This window comes from Malus sylvestris, chromosome 5 (assembly GCF_916048215.2).
Source record: "Malus sylvestris chromosome 5, drMalSylv7.2, whole genome shotgun sequence".
Taxonomy (NCBI): Eukaryota; Viridiplantae; Streptophyta; class Magnoliopsida; order Rosales; family Rosaceae; genus Malus; species Malus sylvestris.
The window spans coordinates 27,624,470-27,641,488 of record NC_062264.1 but is presented as its reverse complement, the minus strand read 5'-3'; the positions used below and the strand labels follow the sequence as shown (position 1 = coordinate 27,641,488).

General features: G+C 39.2%; 2 protein-coding genes and 1 pseudogene across 5 annotated transcripts; all 3 read right to left on the bottom strand.

Annotated features, from left to right (window-relative positions):
* Window positions 1-421: 421 nt before the first annotated feature.
* LOC126621391 (rhodanese-like domain-containing protein 4A, chloroplastic) lies at window positions 422-3,070 on the bottom strand (annotated as a pseudogene).
* A 581-nt stretch (window positions 3,071-3,651) lies between these two features.
* On the bottom strand, window positions 3,652-7,230 carry LOC126621373 (TPR repeat-containing protein ZIP4). 2 transcript variants are annotated; one of them, XM_050289862.1, is made up of 5 exons: window positions 5,714-7,230; window positions 5,414-5,603; window positions 5,276-5,308; window positions 4,570-5,184; window positions 3,652-4,492 (listed from the first exon to the last, which is right to left on the bottom strand). In XM_050289862.1, the coding sequence occupies exons 1-5, from the start codon at window positions 7,054-7,056 to the stop codon at window positions 3,851-3,853; spliced, it is 2,823 nt and encodes a 940-aa protein (XP_050145819.1). In that variant the 5' UTR covers window positions 7,057-7,230; the 3' UTR covers window positions 3,652-3,850. The 2 variants fall into 2 exon arrangements, with proteins under 2 accessions (XP_050145819.1, XP_050145820.1); XM_050289863.1 differs by having other exon boundaries at window positions 3,652-4,486.
* A 770-nt stretch (window positions 7,231-8,000) lies between these two features.
* Window positions 8,001-11,874, bottom strand: LOC126621383 (FRIGIDA-like protein 3). Of its 3 annotated transcripts, none has more exons than XM_050289875.1 (5): window positions 11,695-11,874; window positions 11,374-11,443; window positions 9,551-10,611; window positions 8,812-8,981; window positions 8,001-8,603 (listed from the first exon to the last, which is right to left on the bottom strand). In XM_050289875.1, the coding sequence occupies exons 3-5, from the start codon at window positions 10,599-10,601 to the stop codon at window positions 8,208-8,210; spliced, it is 1,617 nt and encodes a 538-aa protein (XP_050145832.1). In that variant the 5' UTR covers window positions 10,602-10,611; window positions 11,374-11,443; window positions 11,695-11,874; the 3' UTR covers window positions 8,001-8,207. The 3 variants fall into 3 exon arrangements, with proteins under 3 accessions (XP_050145832.1, XP_050145831.1, XP_050145833.1); XM_050289874.1 differs by having other exon boundaries at window positions 11,348-11,443; window positions 11,695-11,873; XM_050289876.1 differs by lacking the exon at window positions 11,374-11,443.
* Window positions 11,875-17,019: the final 5,145 nt, after the last annotated feature.

Genomic DNA, 17,019 nt, shown 5'->3' with positions numbered 1-17,019 from the left:
TTACTTTTAAAGGGTTTTCTTATTTGTAAAAATTAAATCAAATTTTAACAATTTGAAACCCGAACAAAGTGAGTTAGGTGAAAAGGATACCGGAAAGGATCGCTTTCCTTTCAATCCACCAATCCCAATTGATTTGGTTGCACCAAAAATTAAAATATCCCAATCCATTTATTCCAAGCCTAATAAATTCAAAATACAATGGCCCATTCTAGTCGGCCCACAAAACGGGTCATAAATGTTGATTAATTAATAGTTTTTTATTAATTTAACAACAATTGTAATTTGCTCCGCACATATCATTTAATTACCAATCTTTAATTTGTATCGATATTTTGATCCAAATTCTGCATATAATGGTCATATGGTCACAAATACAAATTTACGAAGAATTTGTGCATTTTCAAATGGTTTCAGAAGACGATTCATTTGCAATGATCACCGTTTTATTACCATGGGACAAATGTTAGCTTCAAATACACATATTACAAAATGTACAGCTGATATGAAAACCGGAACTAAAAGTTTGCTACCAAGAGATTCAATGCGTGTCATTTATCAATAACCTCTCCTCGATATCACGAATATACAACTAATGATCGGCAAAACTTTTGAAAAAAATATGCTTCCCCCAACCGGAGGCACCACTTCTGAAGCAAGACGAGTCACAGCATCGATTTCAGGGCTTCGATGGAGTTGGGGAAGATGGCGGTTTCAAATCTTGGTACTGCATCGGAAACAACCAAAATGAAAAAAGTAGATGAACAAACAGACATGATCCTATTGGAAAAGTAACTTGAAACTGCCTATGGATTGTGCAAATCACCCACTAACATTGGTTAATGGGAGCCATAACTAGAACGAATGAGATTAAACCATCTTTTAAGGTAAAGCATAAGTAAGATCGGTAATCTTTTGTAACTAGTAATGATTCATGAGAATGAAGCTGAACATACACTTGGGTAGGGAGAGGATGATCTAGAGCCATTTTTCACAATTGACACAGAGTCTGTAGCCTTGGTTGTGCGTCCATTGTCCGTTGTTTGACTTTCTCCCGCGGACAAATATGTAGTAGTGGCAGCACCGTTGCTCTCTACCTTTCCCCGAACAACTCCTCTGTTTGTCACAGTTTCTTGTGAAGTTTTAACCTTCTTCTTGGGGTAGATATGCATAGAAGGTGGCAAAAGAGTTTCTTGTGACTCCTGAGGAGGAAAAAGGTAGAGTAAACACATCATCTAAATTCTAATATAACAAAACTAGCCAAAACACTTTAGCAATTCCTCGTGTTAAAACTTGAACTGCAGCTTCAGAATTCTTAAATGCACTTGTCAAACGGTCTTTAAAACGCCCTAGAAGCAATTTTGAAACCTATGCAGAAAATCATTTCACTAGGCAGCTTGGAAATTTTGCTTTAGTTAGGCCGTTATCGCTAGAACAGAAAAACACAGAGTTCGTAAGAACTAAGCAGCATTCAAATTATGCACATATGCATAATGCTTGCCTTTATATGGTGCTGGTACACATCCAGAAAATGGATACTGTTCCTCATTCTAGGGTTATAGAGTTCTCAACTATATTCGGAATTCGGATGGCTCAATCTAATTCTTACACATCCAAGAAATATTTTACCAAGATTTAATCAATAAAAAAAAAATCCAACTACATTCTCCTGATGAAAAGCATCAACACAAAGGCTGATCTCAATGGAGCTAGAGTTCAAATTAATCACAGATAACACGAAAAAGGCAGCAAGTAGAAGAAAAGAAAAGATGCTTACCAGCCACCCTTTTGTACCTCCAACCCCACCCTTGATTGCATAAGCCTCTTTGAAGCCATTCTTGAACAATAACTCAGCCACTTTGATGGAAATTCCATCAAAACTACCTTCCAACAAGAGAATCTGATACTGAGATTATACATACCTTTAAATCCAAAAAATGAAATAAACTTATCTTCCTTCCACGGCATGTCATTATGGCGGTATTAAAGCCAATCAAGTGACACATGAACACGCGCAATTGGCTTGGGATACCATCACAATAGCATTCCGGTGCAGGTTTCTCTCCTAGCATTAGATATTCATCATAGGCATAAACAATCAATCCATAGTCTCATAGTCATAGCTAAGGATGCTTGGGTTTGCTTCTGAATACACTTTCAGTGCTTAATAACAACCAGAATCACTATGGACCACATTAAAAAGCGCTTCTTGGTTGTGGAAGTGCTTTTTCAGGAAGCATTTGGATTTTTAATATAAATTTCTACATGTTTATAAGAAAACCACTTCTAGCATAAGCGCTTAGGAGAAGAAGAATGCTTTCTAAAAAAGTAGTACCAAACCACCAGAAACGAAGCTATAGCACAATCTTTACACTTACTTGCCCAGAACGCAAACGACAGTCTCTGCTGGGTTCCCTAACTTCTCCAAAACCCTTTTCACAAACCCAGCTTCATCTTCCTCCGAAAACGGAACCTGCACCGTGCACTTATTCAAAATCTTCAAATTCGGAGACTTCAGATACCCCAAGCTCTTCTCGTCCCGAATATCCAGCAGCTGAGCGTTCGGGTGGTCCCGGAGCTTCCGAAACGCGTCAATGACAAGGACAAACTTGTACTTTCTCAAATACGCCCGGACCAGAGGAATCACAACCAGCCAGACGAACGTTTCGATTGAAAAAGTCATCGATCGAGACCAAGATTGATTCAAGGTTTATTTTGTCGGAAACTTGCTCCGGTGCGGAGGCTGCGGATTCGGAAGCCGATGAAGGGAGAGTGAATGCAAATGGTTGCAATGAGCTCGGCGAGGAGGAATGTGAGTTGGGTTTTGGTAATTTGTGGGGGAAATGAGTGGGTTTGGGAAGGAAAATTGGGGCATGAGGAATGTTTTTGGTGGAGGGAAATTGCGTGTGGGAAGTATTGGGTGGCTGGGAAGTGGAAATGGCGGGAGTGGTGGTGGTTTGGGGAAGAGAGATGGGTGGTGAGGGGAGTGGTTTTCTGGGTTTGGACGTGGTTTTGGGGTGGTGGAGAAAAGGAGAGGATCATAGAGAGAGACTCCATCGGAGAGGAGTGAGAGAGATGGTGAGAGAGAAGACAAGACCAAGAAGGTAAAGGATGGTCATCGGAATTGGATGGTGGATTTTGGAACAAAAGCAGCCCATGACCCAAGAGTCCAGCCCAATTATGTCCACATTTTTGGGGGGCAAGGAATTAGGGTGTAGCATGTCACGTCCAATAATATCATTCCTAGTACACGTAATACGACTTAAAACCTAATTCCTTGCTACACGAATATACAATATGTTATGTGCACAATTAGTACATAAATATTTCTCCTTTTTCGCATGAATAGTATAAGTTGTTATATTTTTATTTTAGAAAATTGTTGTTGGGTCTCTATAAGTCTAATTACGCATTCTAAACTTTTTATATTTGAAAAAATAAGTACTTTTATAAAAAGTGTACAATTATATTTTTAAAATGCCCATAATAATTATCTTATTTTATATTGTCTTATGTGTTGATCAACAGTGAATTAACACAAACACAACACAATTTTAAGTAGCTAAACAAGAACGGAACTTATTGCCACTTCTAGTAGACATGAGGAGTTGAGGAGTCAAACACATAGTAAGTTATTAACAAACACATAGTAAGTTATTAACTGATTAACGCTTAATTGAGATGCCGTTAAATCAAATGTTCATGGACCCAAAACATTTAGATGCAATACAAGTCTAGCACGAAATTAACCATCACATTCATCCATAATTTTCTCTACAATAATGCCCAACTCCATTCAAATTACAAAGCTACGAACATTCACACTACTAACTGAGGTCCAATTTTTTCACCATTAACTTGGTGCACAAAATCTCTTCTCAAAACCTTTGATAAAATCCTCCATGCACGCTCTGTAAGTCTCCATTCCATGAACATGCTTAGCAAGCTGCAAACCCACATCCATCCATTTCCTCGCCATATCAATCTGCCCCAGCCGCACGGGCAGCGATGCCCTGTTCCATGCCGTCATGGCAAGCCATTTCCCTTCTTCCGTCGGATACTCTCCGTCCTTCAGTCCCACCATTACTCTGTAAGCCTGCTTGTACATGCCATAAACAGCATCGTCGTCTGCATCCCCCTTGTGAATGCTGGTCACTCCAATGAGCTTCCGAACAATGAGAGCCACGCTTTGGTAGTCTGCCGTGGAGGAAGAGAGGAAGGACGATAGGCACTCGTTTAGAGCATAGACTGCGACTTCAGGATTGGTTCGGGGAGATTGTGAAGCGTTGATGCCGATCTGAAGGAGGTTTTTGTGATTGCAAGCCTTTGAAGTGGCAAAATTCTTCACTAGTTTTAGCTGTGATGATGAGTCATTGAGCCTTCCATGTATCTCATAGGCACAAAAGGTGTAGATGAAGAACAAATCAGGCTCAGTTGTTGAAAATTGATCACCGATAAGTTGATTCCCGGTTGAGGTTGTTTTCAATATCTGCATCTACACAAAAACCGAATTAGGATTTAGAGAGGCAGCAAATCGAATGCGAATAAGGCATACAATTTGCTAATTCATACCTTCCCAGCTCTATCTAGAAGTTCTTGAGCTTGTTTGACTTCACTTTCATTCAATGTAGTCTTCCTCTGATTCTCTGAAGCTATAATTGCTGATACACTCAGAATTAACGACTTGCAGACCATGTTTTCTTCTACTTGCCCATCAACCAGAAGACCATAAAACTCCGATGCCAGTCTCAAGAATTCGCCGCACAATTCATAGTTCTTCTCCTTCCCGGTTTTGGTCCCCAAGTTCCATGAAGTCACAGCAAACCACTTCCTCTCCCGTCTTCCGACCTCCCCTGTCCCGAAAAAGGAATCAGGACCAAGCTCAGACGCACGATTATGGACGCGCTTAAGAAACTTGAGGGCTTCATCCTCATTCCCTGGTTCTTGGGTTAGAATTGTGACCAAGGTCCGTAGAACCACAACTTCAGTTGCCGGCATGGATTTTCCCGGGGTATAGAAGTTCAACAGACTTGAAAGAGAAGCAACCGCAACAGCAAGAACACGGCAAGCAACAGCTTCATGGGCTGCAAGGGAGAGAAAATCTGGTGTAAAATCAAAGCAGGTTGTCATTGCCTGAATCTGATTAGTAGCTCCATTCTGGTCTTTCTTCTGCAGATAAATCTTGAACTACATAAACCCACACAGGAAGTGTTAATGTTCAAGCTGAGTAAAAACGGTAACATTTTGGATCAAGCCAAAGCTATTAAGGGTTAATTACCTTCAGGAAAGTTGAAGCGATGTTCGGTTCGAGCTGCAGAAACAGAGAACAGAGAAGCCATTAGTTCAATTAGTGGATAAATTAAGTTCCATAGAACCAAAACTCCAATCTTGTAGCTATAATTTAGCGAATGCAAACCTTTTCGGCCTCGTTGATGTATTCATGTGCTTGATCAAGCTGGGAGAGACCCAAATGGCAGAGACACAAAACTCTAAATCCCTTGGCCCTGAGAATTCTACTCTCAATGTCAAATGGGATATAAAGCATTGCTTTCTCAAACATTTCTGCACTAGTTTCGTAATCTTTCGATAGAAAATGCTCAGCTCCACTGTCAATTGTCAAATCACAAAATTCATACAACAAAACAATTGATATGAAAATTTCAAATAACTAACAAATAAGCAATTCAATTAGGAATGTATGAAATTATGACCATACCAATTCCAAAGCACTGAATGCATTGCAGTTCTCTGTTGGGCAGCGGCGTCACCATTGAAGAGGGCCACCACTCTCTCGTCTGATACGAGCTCCGCCACCACCTTGGCCCGAATTCTTGATCCCTCACCGGCGTCACCAATCACCCGGTGGGCCACCCTAACAGCCGAGCTGGCGCTGACGTGGCACCTTCCCAACAGTCCCAGAAACACTCCCTTCGCCGTTTCTGCTCCGGCAGTCCCAGCCGCCTGAAAATAAGCCTCCACAGCCGACACAAAAACGCCCTCCGGAATCCCCTTATTTACCACCATGCTCCTGAGCTCCTTCTCGGCCTCGGCGTACTTCCCCAACCCCAACCAGCCCTTCATCGCCAGAACCGATAGGCTCGGATGGTGGTCCCCACTCTCGCACCCCTCTCTCAGCACCCTCACGCACTTGATCACGCTCTCAAACTCGTTCATCTGCAGATGGACGGCCGAAATGAATCGCAGCGTCTTTGACCTCAGATCCTTGAGTTCCATGATCTCTTCGCGTGTTCTCGCCACACGCAATCCCTTCTCGTACAGATCCAGAGCCTCGTTCATCAGCTTCAACGCGTCGTTTAGGTCCTGAATCTCGCTCTTGGCAAGCGCCGTCTTGCTGAACGCCAAGAACTGGTTCGCGAGCGCCTTGTGGTGGTCCGGCGACCCGAATAGCAAGCTCTTGGCCCTGTTCAGCAGCGCGATCGCGACATTCCGGTCGGAGACGTCCCATGCGGTTTTCGACCTCGCGATGCTCAGGTCCAGGAGAAGCTTTCTCTCTCCGCAATCGGAGACTTTGTCGATGTCGATCTTCGAGACTATATCTGTAGCTCGCTCGAAGCATGAGGAAGCGAGATCGAAGCTCCGGAGGTCGTGCCATATGAGGCCGGTCTTGAGGTAGAAGGAGGCGGACTTGATCACCGGGGAAGGGACACCAGAGACGTCGCCGGATATGAAGAGGAGGTCAGCGGCGACGTGGCGGAGCTTGGCGTGATCTTCAGCTCTGGATGCGCTGAGGGAGCGGAGGGAGGCCGCGTTTGAAAGGTCGACGCAGGCGTTCCAGAGACGGTAACTGAGCTTCCAGATGAGGAGCTTCAGTGAGTTGGGGAAGGGAGCGAGTTGGCTCAGTTTAGTCGAGAATCGGCGGAGATCGGCGGAGACTGTGTCCGGGGAGAGCTTTTCCGGAGACAGATTCTCGATTTGTTTGATTGAGGACTCGATTTGGGAGATGAGAAGTTGATGAGATTGCGATGGAGGTTGGTGTTGAGGTTGGGAATCGGCGTGGCCTTGCCGGAGCTCCGGCGTTGAGAGCTCGGCGATCCTCATTTGTGTTTGGCGGGAATTTGAATGAATAACTGTAAATGTGAAGGAGGGAAAGTAACCTCTTGATTTTGTTTTGAAATTTTGGGGAAGGTGAAAAATTACGGTGCGATCAAACGACTCTAAGGAAAGGGTCGTACAAGAGACGCAAAATATTGGGCTTTTTAAACCCCTCTTTGTTTTCTACAAACCAAATTTATCCTGTTTAATCAGAAGATAAATAATTACGACCAAAAAAAAAAAAAGTTGGAAGTAATGCTATTTTAGTGTGGGGAATTTCTGTGGTTCGCCACTAGTTTTCTCCCTTGTTAAATAGAAAACAATTTTGAGAACTGACATTAACATGTGCATGGGATGAACATTTCTAATTCAACTTCATCAGATGTGAATTGAGCATTTTTTCAAACTAAACGAAGACAGATTGTCATTAAACCAAATAATTTATCGCGATTCTTCATTTTGAAGAGCTATTTTCCTATCTAGCATCCTTCATTTCTAAAATGATGTTCGGACATGACGTAGGTATTAACAGACTTAGAACAACACAACCCGGTCAATACATTGTCAATACTCGGAGAGAGAGATTCATGCTTCATGTGTGTGTATTCATCGTCTCACTCATAACAACCTCTGCACCTACCAAGTACTTGACCAATTGCTCTGAAAGAAAAATGTTTGCAAAACACCTTCGTATTTGGACGATTGGTTCCTCACGAGTTACCGATGAAAATTTTCCGTGAAAAAATTTCAGTTATTCGATCACCGGAGGCTCGGGGCATTAATACCGTTTCCGGTAGGTTATGTTATACTTGAGAGGTTTTCTTACTTAAAACTGGCATATGATCCCTTCAAAGTTTTCAGTATGTCCGAAAACTCCATGAATGATCAACCTGTTGGGTATTTGCATTTTGCAGGCAGTCAAACTCAAACATAAGGCAGACAAAAACATATACAAAAGTAAAACAAAGTACATATTAGAGGATCAAATATCTCCTTGTACATCCAACTAACAAAATTAACAAGACATTTTTTTTTTCTTTTTTTGGGGTCTTTTTTCGGATACTAATATCATTCTTACATTGAACATCGACGAACTCAGAGGTTAAAGACTAACCGTTAAACAGAGAAGGATCACAGTCACTTTTTTGGCCATCAAATTAGTGAAGATACGCCGCAGGCTGATACTGGTAGCCGGTTGCAAAGTAGTTTCCATGAGCAGGAGACATGTTGTAATGGTTGTCAGCAGGTCCCGGGTAAACAAACTGTCTGTCGTACACATACTGCGGGTACCTGTTTTCAGCAACTCTGGGATAGAAAGTCTTGTCAGCAACAGCATTAGTGACGCGGGGAGCATATCCAACACCGTTAGCACGAGGTCTCTTGGGCTGAGGCTTTGATGCTTCAGCCACCCTCTTCTTGTCTGCCTTGGCCTTTTCCAGCTGAAGAACCCGTTTCTGAAGAGGATCCACTGGATACTGCTCCTCAAGCTTATGCTCTTCAATGGACTTGAGCACCGCCTTAAGGGCAGCCAACTCACGGTCGTTCACTTCATTCTGAAACAATGAAATATTTGTTAGGGGCATCCAATTTGCAACTACATGGCCATATTTTCTCCGGCAAAATCCAATCAAATATCAGCGTTATGCTATCTCAGGTTAATTGTATCGGTTTCCATTAGTAAATCAAACTAAACTTCATATTACACAGATAATCGATAACTGCAATCAAAACTATTACAACATCCAATAAAGATGAATGTACCTGTGCTGTGGGAGATGCATTTCCAGATTTGACTGGTGAAGTTTTTCTTGCCTCTTTCAAGTAGGACTTCAGTAAAGGCACAGGAGGGAACTTCTCCGTCAGTTCAAATGCAAAAGCCAAGTTAACTGCATCAATTTGCCGTCCACTATTCACTAACACGTCAATAACACCTGCCAAGTGCCAACATTAACATAATCAACTGCAAGAAAACACAAAAGTTGAAGTTCATTCAAGGAAGAAATCAATTTTTTTTTTTAAGTTCTATGTTCTCAATATTGGTCCATTAATCCAAGCCTGCGTCATATTCAGGTTGAAGTTAAATGAATTTTGCTAGAATTATCCTGCAAATGCCAGGAGAATGATGTTGCTGCACTTTTACACAATGACACTAATGAAATGCAAGACCAGCTTATATAGGCTTCCGAGTAACTCATCCCATATGAACAGAAAGGAGGTTTGACCGCAGTTGCAATTCTTACCTTATCTCAGTGGTTATAATGAAAATGATCTAGTGGGGAACAGAACATTACGAAGTTATAGAATTGTAAACAAAAACAAGCCAAAGATACATGCAAACTAGTCAAAGATAAGGGGGAAAACAAATGTAAAGAAGAAAAACATTTCCTCAGTTTGGGATAGTTAACATAGACAATTTTTAAGGACCACGTATTTATTTATCAACTGCAAAAGTTCAAAAAATGTCACCTAAATGTAGATTTTCATAAAGAAAAACACGAACCTGGCATTCTCTCAGTCAATCCAAGAGAACGGCAAAGGTCAGCTGCTTGGCGACGACGTGAAACCATCGGTATTAGCCTGAATAGTTCTTCCTCATCAAAACCAGAGGTAATACCAAAAGTTCCAAGAAGTTGCAAAAAGGCGTGAGCCTCAAGTGAGTTCCCATTGCTGGCATCCATGTCAAGAGCATCCAACTTCGGCTTCCATTCTTCAGCAATTGCCTCTGCCAGATCCTTAACCTCCTCTGTAATTATATCAGATGCAGAGGCTAATTCTGGGTTTGCTAGCAGTGTGCTCAGACACTCCATCAACATGATACAAGTTCGACGGACACCCAACAGGTTTGCATCCTTCTTCCCATCCGTATTGGGCCCTTCCAGGCGATAAAAGTCTTCCAAAGATTCCAAAACAAATAGGGCAGGGTTGGATGCAGCTCTTAATGCAAGTGGAATCTCCTCCCTTATGGAAGCAAGGTTCTTCCGGTTATCTGATATAAATTTGTGGAGCCCTTCTGAGTCCATCTGTTCACACAGTTTCACTAACTGGGGATAGGATATCACCTCTATACTACTCCCCATTTCAGGACTTTTCACTTCTTCGAAGTTAATTTCAGAAACCATCACATCTGGTGGTTTCTCTTCCACACTTGGCTGCTCACCTTGGCCATCATCAGTGACAACAGAAGGCTCCTCAGTTGATACCTTCCTTTGCTTCTCTCGAGCATTAGTAATAGCATATGTAGCAGCATCTCTCTTCGCTTGAAGAGTGTCCAGTGAAGCTTGTTCCTTGGCCACAACAGCAGCTTGCCGCTTTGCTAACATTTTTTGAGCTTCAACTGTTCGGGTTTCGAACTCCTTTTCTTGGCTTTCCAGCTCATCGAAACGCCTCTTTAAGGACTTTTCAAGACCATGGAAATGCGCTTCAAGTTCTTTCCACTTCAGGTTCAGGGTTACAGCTCGGTGACTCTCAAGTTCAGCAAATGCTTTCTGAAGCTGTTGTATCTTAGAAGTTGTACAATCTATCAACGTGGAAACTGAATGGGTATTATCCATGGCAAAGGATCTGGAGATAACAATAGAGAGAAATGTCAACACATATTGAACCATCGACAGTCAAAGAAGCAGAAAATCTACATGCTAACTTCGATCTGATAAAGCATCTTGTTTAAACAAATCATACCCCTAAACAAAACACATGTCAATACGTGCATAATTAGATGTAGAAGAAGATTATAGTCTGCCAACCGCAAAGGCATCCAAAAATATTGTTTGCTTCAACTGAAGGATAAACTGGTTGTCATGGCATTCTCAAGCCACACCAAATATATATAGGTTGAGTAATCATCCATACGCAAACAGCACAATAAAGATACAAAATAATTGACAGTCATTACTTTTCCTATGTAACTAAATTTGACAAACAGAAATGGGGAGCTTCAAGGATGAAGTTAAACCAGACGAAAGATCGCATAACTGCCCAATACAAAGAAAACCCTCAAATTGGGACGGATTTGCTTCGCTCAAAGCATAAAATGATCCCAACGTCATAGCTTCAAAACAATTCATCATGGAAATAAAGTAAAAACAATGCGTGGTCCCATGAATCATCAAAAGGGAAGGTTAGCTCAACTAATCCACTACAAATTTACCTCCTTAATCATTATATTAATAACATTATCCTCAAATCGACAAGATTACAAATTTACAGCAAAAGCAGCAACCTTGAGGAGCATTAACCTCGGTCAATCGAACTCACAAAAACCCTAATTTCTACAGCAAATTAAGACAAAATAGCTCACCAGTAATTACAGCAAGCTTAAATTACCCCAGTGAAGATGTCCAAGTAAAGATCTCCAAATGCCCGATTCGCAAACGACACTCCAAAACCCTAAAACCTAAAAAGGTCAAAACAAAAAGTTAAAAAATCGAAATTAAACAACAAAATTAGCAACCGAAACTCTCTAATTTCAGACAGAACATCCCCTCGGTTCCCGCGGGAAACATTTCCCCGACTTTCCCGGAAAATCGAGCAATTTTCGCGGGAAAACAGAGAAATTTCCGCGGAAAGGAAACGGCGCCGATCTGAAGATTACAGTACGAGATTAAGACGAATGAGTTCATCAGCAAGTAAAGGAGGGAACTTTACCAAAAAGCCCCGATGCAATTGTGGAAATTGCGACGAGGGGCGATCAATCCATGGCTGCTGAGACTGGCGGTCGATGTGCGAGTGTGTGGCTGCTGCTCTCGGCAATCCCTACATACAGAGTCGATGAGAGAGAAAGCGAGAGGAGAGAGAAAGAGGAAAGTTCAGACAAGCAAGCGAGAGTGTTATATGTCGCAGCCTGCCCTCTTTCTTTTGCTTTTTAAGGGACACTCTCGTTTTGGATATTTCCACGTTCGGGAATGGGGAGAGAGGGTGTAACGAGATTAATGGGCCTGGGCCGCGGGAGTGTTGTTAGTGAAATGGGGAGTGGTGTTTGGGTTGTGCCACGTGCCGTCTATGGATAGGAGTATGAAAATTATCTTTGTCGTACAAGGTTTTTGTGTGTTCGAAAATTATCTTTGTCGTACAAAGGTTTTTGTGTGTTCTCTTTTTTTTTTTTTGAAACTAAATGCGGTCTACATTCGAGCAAGATTTTAGATTATTGTTTTCTTTTGTTTAAGTAATGCTGGTCAGAAAGCAATAATCTAAAATCTTGCTTATGAATGTAGATAGCGTTTGGACGAAGTTCAAATTTTGGTCGTTTAATTTCACATGTTTTGATTTGTAGTTTTATCATCAATTGTTTCAATTTAATTAAATTTTTATCATTACGGTTCGACGATATTTCTTTTATAAGTAAAATGTTTAGTCGGTTTGAATCTCACTTATCGCTTTCATTTGATTAACTGTTAGTGGATTCCGCATCCGCATCAAGAGATTTGCAGCCAATTAGGCTGCTTCGCATTATAAAAGAGTAATGTGTTCAGCTGCTTGGGTCATAAGACCCACATCCTTTGTCATTCACATTCTATCCAAAAATAGTCTCTCCCACCCTCCTTAAGCTTTTGGGTGGATGAAATGGGTGAGGATTGCAAAATGAGAGATTATATTAGTACATTCTAAATTATTTCTCCCACACTTTTTTACCTTTTTAATATTTTCTACACACCACTAACACTTGATAGAAAAATATTAAAAAATTAAAAAAATACGGAAGAAGTAATTTAGAATGTGTGAATATAATATCTCTTGCAAAATAGACCATATAGCCCACTTCGTGTCGTGCTCTGCTCTTCTCCCCCGTCTTATAGCTTCCGGGCGAGATATCTTATGGTTGCCTCCGTTTTCTTTTTCCATCTGGGTGCTCTGTTATGTGTATTTGTTTCTTCCCGTTTTCCTTATATTTTGTTTATTTTCTCTTTGGGCTTAGTCTCTAAACAAGTTTTTCCCTATGACCAAAAAATAATAATAATTGTCCTATTATGTGGATTAACTTTATATCCACTCTTTATTTTAAAAGAGAATATTTTTGTACGTTAAAAAAGTAACAAGAAAAATTATGTCTTGTTTGAATGGAATTTTTAGTGACCCAAAGGAGACTAGATTTCTTTCCAATTTTATAACAATCGTCCAAAAGGTTTATGGAATTAATTATTGTTCTTGAACTGCAGTAATTAGTAAACTAAATAGATTAAATAGAATTTTATAAATAGATTGTGAATGGCCGACAAGGAAATATATGGAACGAGTTTGTGGGCTGCTGCTTCCATTTGATTAACCGGGTCTTCTACCACTGCTTCGATTTAATTACAACGTTACGTGATTATTCAAGATGTATTTAATTAGAATTTTAAGATAGTTTATTAAAATTCTTAGAAATTCGGGAGTATTCAATTAGGATTTTAAAGAAGTTTATAACATTTCAGGTGTATTCAATTAGAATTTGATTTTAAAGAATTTGAGAAAGTTGAGGAATTAGAGAGATTTCGTAATATATTTTAAGCATAAACAAATCTCACCTCTCCCCAAGAGATTTTAAGAAAATTGAATCAAAATTTTATATGAAATATCTACAAATCAATTAAACTCCATAAAAATTCATTCCATAAAACTCTCTTAAATTCTCAATTGAATACACCCACTAATACTTGTTGAAGTTTTTTAGTAGAAATCCGATGCTAACTTATTATCCCATATTACTCACCATTACAAGTTTCTCATATTTTATAACATTTTGTTTCTCTTATAAGGTGATTGGAAAGATAGATCATAGAAAGCAAAATTGTGTTTGAACCTTGGATTTGGGCTTTGGAGTGTGATTATATATATTTATTATTTAATTAGGGTGCATTTGCAAGTGGCACTAAAATGTGTTGTGTCTTTGCATGACGGCATGGTTTCGAACTTCATCGGTGACTAATATAACATCTAACTTACTAACGTTATTGCTCAACTCAAAATATAAAAAAAATTAGGGTGCATCTGCATATTATTCAAATCACCGAAAATCATTATTCCTTCTAACACAAAACATATTGAAGTTTTTCGATGCTGGAATCCTAGTTTAGATCATTAACTCTTGGTGAAGCAAACACCTACAGAACTACAAGCACAAAGTAGGGGCAAATTTCTATTTCAAGGACATTGCGGTACTCAAGCCTCAATCTTTAATTTATCTATTATATATATATATATATATATATATATATATATATATATATAATTGATTGTTGATTATAATCCAACAATAATTTGTTACCAAGAAAAATGTGATCTATTGGGTGATATACTGATATTTGCTTTTGGTAGAATGAAAATGAAATTAATAGATGTAGAAGGAAATTCCTATTACTTAGTTTGCGTATATGTTTATTCAATTTAGTTGTGTATAAAAACTTGAAGCTTAAAATTTGAAACTACAAGCTATAGACCTTGTGAGTCGGACTCGTGGTCTGAGTTCGAGCATGAACCTTGAGCACCAACTCATTCGATTCTCATTCTCTTTCTTGTCCTATTTTAGAGTCTCGTTTTTTCAAACCTCGTGTTTTAAGAAAAGAACAATATTTGGTCACTAAAAAAATGAATAGGATTTCTACTTAAAATTGTTTGTTGCCGACTTATAAAACTTTGTGTTTATAATTGGAACCGTTCATATTATTGATATGCTATAAAGATCGCCTCTACAAAAAATAATTAAAATTAAGGTCGTTTAATCATCGAATTGTATAAAAATAGATAAACATAATTGGTAAAAGTATTACGGACCGTCTATGTATTTGCTAAATAGATTGACTAAATGACCTAAGTTTTCATTCATTTTTTGTAGAGAGATCTTTACAAAGTGATTCATAATATGAATGGTTCTATCATAAGCACAATGCTCTGTAATTTGAACAAGAAGAATTCTGAATAGGAGCTCCTACTCATTCTTGAGTAACCAAGCATTGTTCTTAAGAAAATTATGATCACTCATTGTTCGATTTTAATTCAATGTTGAAGGAGAAAGTAGTACACAAACAGTTAAGGAGAAATTAGGTTATAGTCTCTATTTTTTCTACTCAATTGATTAAAATCTTATTATTTTTCAATTTTTGATCAAGGTCATTTGGTTTTAATAACGTCATTAATTATTTTAAAAATAGAATATTTACATGTCAAGATATTTAAATTTTATTTCTAAATATATTCATTTAGGGTTAGAAACGTTACATTTGGTATATTTATATTTATGGCTAAACTTTTTATCATATGTTTCTATTTCTAGTTTGTACCCATTTTTAATTTGCAATCTTTTTTTTTTAAATTGTACAAATTTTCTTTTAAATTTTAATTTGTACCCATATATTAATTTCTGTATGTCCCTTATTTTTTAAACTTATATTTGCACTCCTAGTTATTTTAATCTTTTATTTGTTCCCATAAATTATTTATAATGTACCCATTTTTCCTTTGCAAATGTACCACTTTTGTGGCCTATATTTAACTGACAGGGGAAGGGGGCTGGCGGCATAGAGAGAATAGAGAGAGATGTGTTTGTAGGGTTGTGTAGAAGATATATTATTCCCCATACGTAGTGCCTTTATTTATAGTAAAGAAAGAGAGAGAGAGAGAGAATAATCCTTCTTCTCCAAGAAATACAAGTCCTAATAGGAAGACTAAATATAATCAAATCTAATCTAGGATTTACACAATCACACTTAAATAAGAAGTTTATAACACTCCACATTGAGTGTGTAAATACTCCAGTAGATTCGGTATCATGTAGAGGTTGAGGAAGTCGACTCGTCAACACTGATTCTGGGAACATACTATTCTCAAATAAGGTAGGAACTTGCATAAGGAAGTAAGTCTCACAAAAACCTAATAACTATGGTAAAACCAAAGTAGAAACAAAATCCATAGGCTAAGGAAAAATGCGTGAGTAATGCAAAGTCAAATGAAACGTCTACAAGACGTCATCAGAGATATGATCAACCCAAGGTGGGTGCTTCGTCAAAACCTCATTAGGAAGCAAAAACCCAGTGGGGAAAATGCTCCTAATCGTATGGAAAAAGAGTACATTAAGATCAAGTAAGTATACTGCAGGATACTCCCATGAGTTTGACAAAATTCCAAAGAGAACTAGCAATGTTACAACTCATAAAGTTTACGCTTACCTATTCCTTGAACAAGCTTTTGAAATGTCGCCTTCGGTAGTGATTTGGTGAATAGGTTGGCTAGATTGTCTTGTGAATGGATTTGAGTGACTTCAATCTTCTGATGCTCTTGTTGTTAATGTGAAAAAAAGAACTTCGACGCAATGTGCTTTGTGTTGTCTCCTTTGATGTAACCCTTCTTGAGCTGTTCGATGCATGCTGCGTTATCTTCATAGATTGTCAACGATGGGGTAAAGATTGCAGGAGCTTCAAATATGGCCCACAACTGCTCTCAACCAAAAGCATTCCCGAGTTGCTTCATGAAGGGCGAGAATTTTAGCATGGTTAGACGAAGTGGCAACTCAAGTCTATTTAGTTAACGTCCAAGAACTTGCGGTGCCTCCAATGGTAAAGACATAACCCGTTTGAAAGCGCACCTTGTGCGGATCAAATAAGTATCCTACGTCGGCATAACCAACAAGACGATAATCGACTCGAGATAGAGGGTGCGGCATCACTCAAGAATCCATAAGGATAAAACAAGCCCAAATCCGTAGTACCTTTAAGGTAACGGAAGATGTCTTTAACATCAGTATAGTGTCTGCGCGTTGGTACATTACTGTATCTTGCTAAAAAATTAACAGGGAATGAGATGTCCGATCTAGTGCATTGAGCTAAGTACAATAAAGCGTTTATCGCACTTGGATAAGGAACTTCAGGCTCCAAAATCTCTTCATCATCATTCTTAAGACCAAAGGAATCTCGTTTTGCATCTAGCGATCGAACAACCATAGGAGTACTTGAAGGTTTCGCTTTATCCTAATAAAGCAACGCAACACCTTCTGGGTGTAGT

Bases quoted from the DNA above. Each gene is read 5' to 3' on its own strand.
- LOC126621373 (XM_050289862.1), bottom strand. From the start codon at position 7,056: ATGAGGATCGCCGAGCTCTCAACGCCGGAGCTCCGGCAAGGCCACGCC. The intron at 5,309-5,413 runs GTTTGCATTCGC...CTGTTTCTGCAG, and splicing joins ACATCAACGAGGCCGAAAAG to CTCGAACCGAACATCGCTTC. The intron at 5,185-5,275 runs GTAATTAACCCT...GGGTTTATGTAG, and splicing joins TCGCTTCAACTTTCCTGAAG to TTCAAGATTTATCTGCAGAA.
- LOC126621383 (XM_050289875.1), bottom strand. From the start codon at position 10,601: ATGGATAATACCCATTCAGTTTCCACGTTGATAGATTGTACAACTTCT. The intron at 8,982-9,550 runs GTTCGTGTTTTT...GGCACTTGGCAG, and splicing joins ATTGACTGAGAGAATGCCAG to GTGTTATTGACGTGTTAGTG. The intron at 8,604-8,811 runs GTACATTCATCT...TCATTGTTTCAG, and splicing joins ATGCATCTCCCACAGCACAG to AATGAAGTGAACGACCGTGA.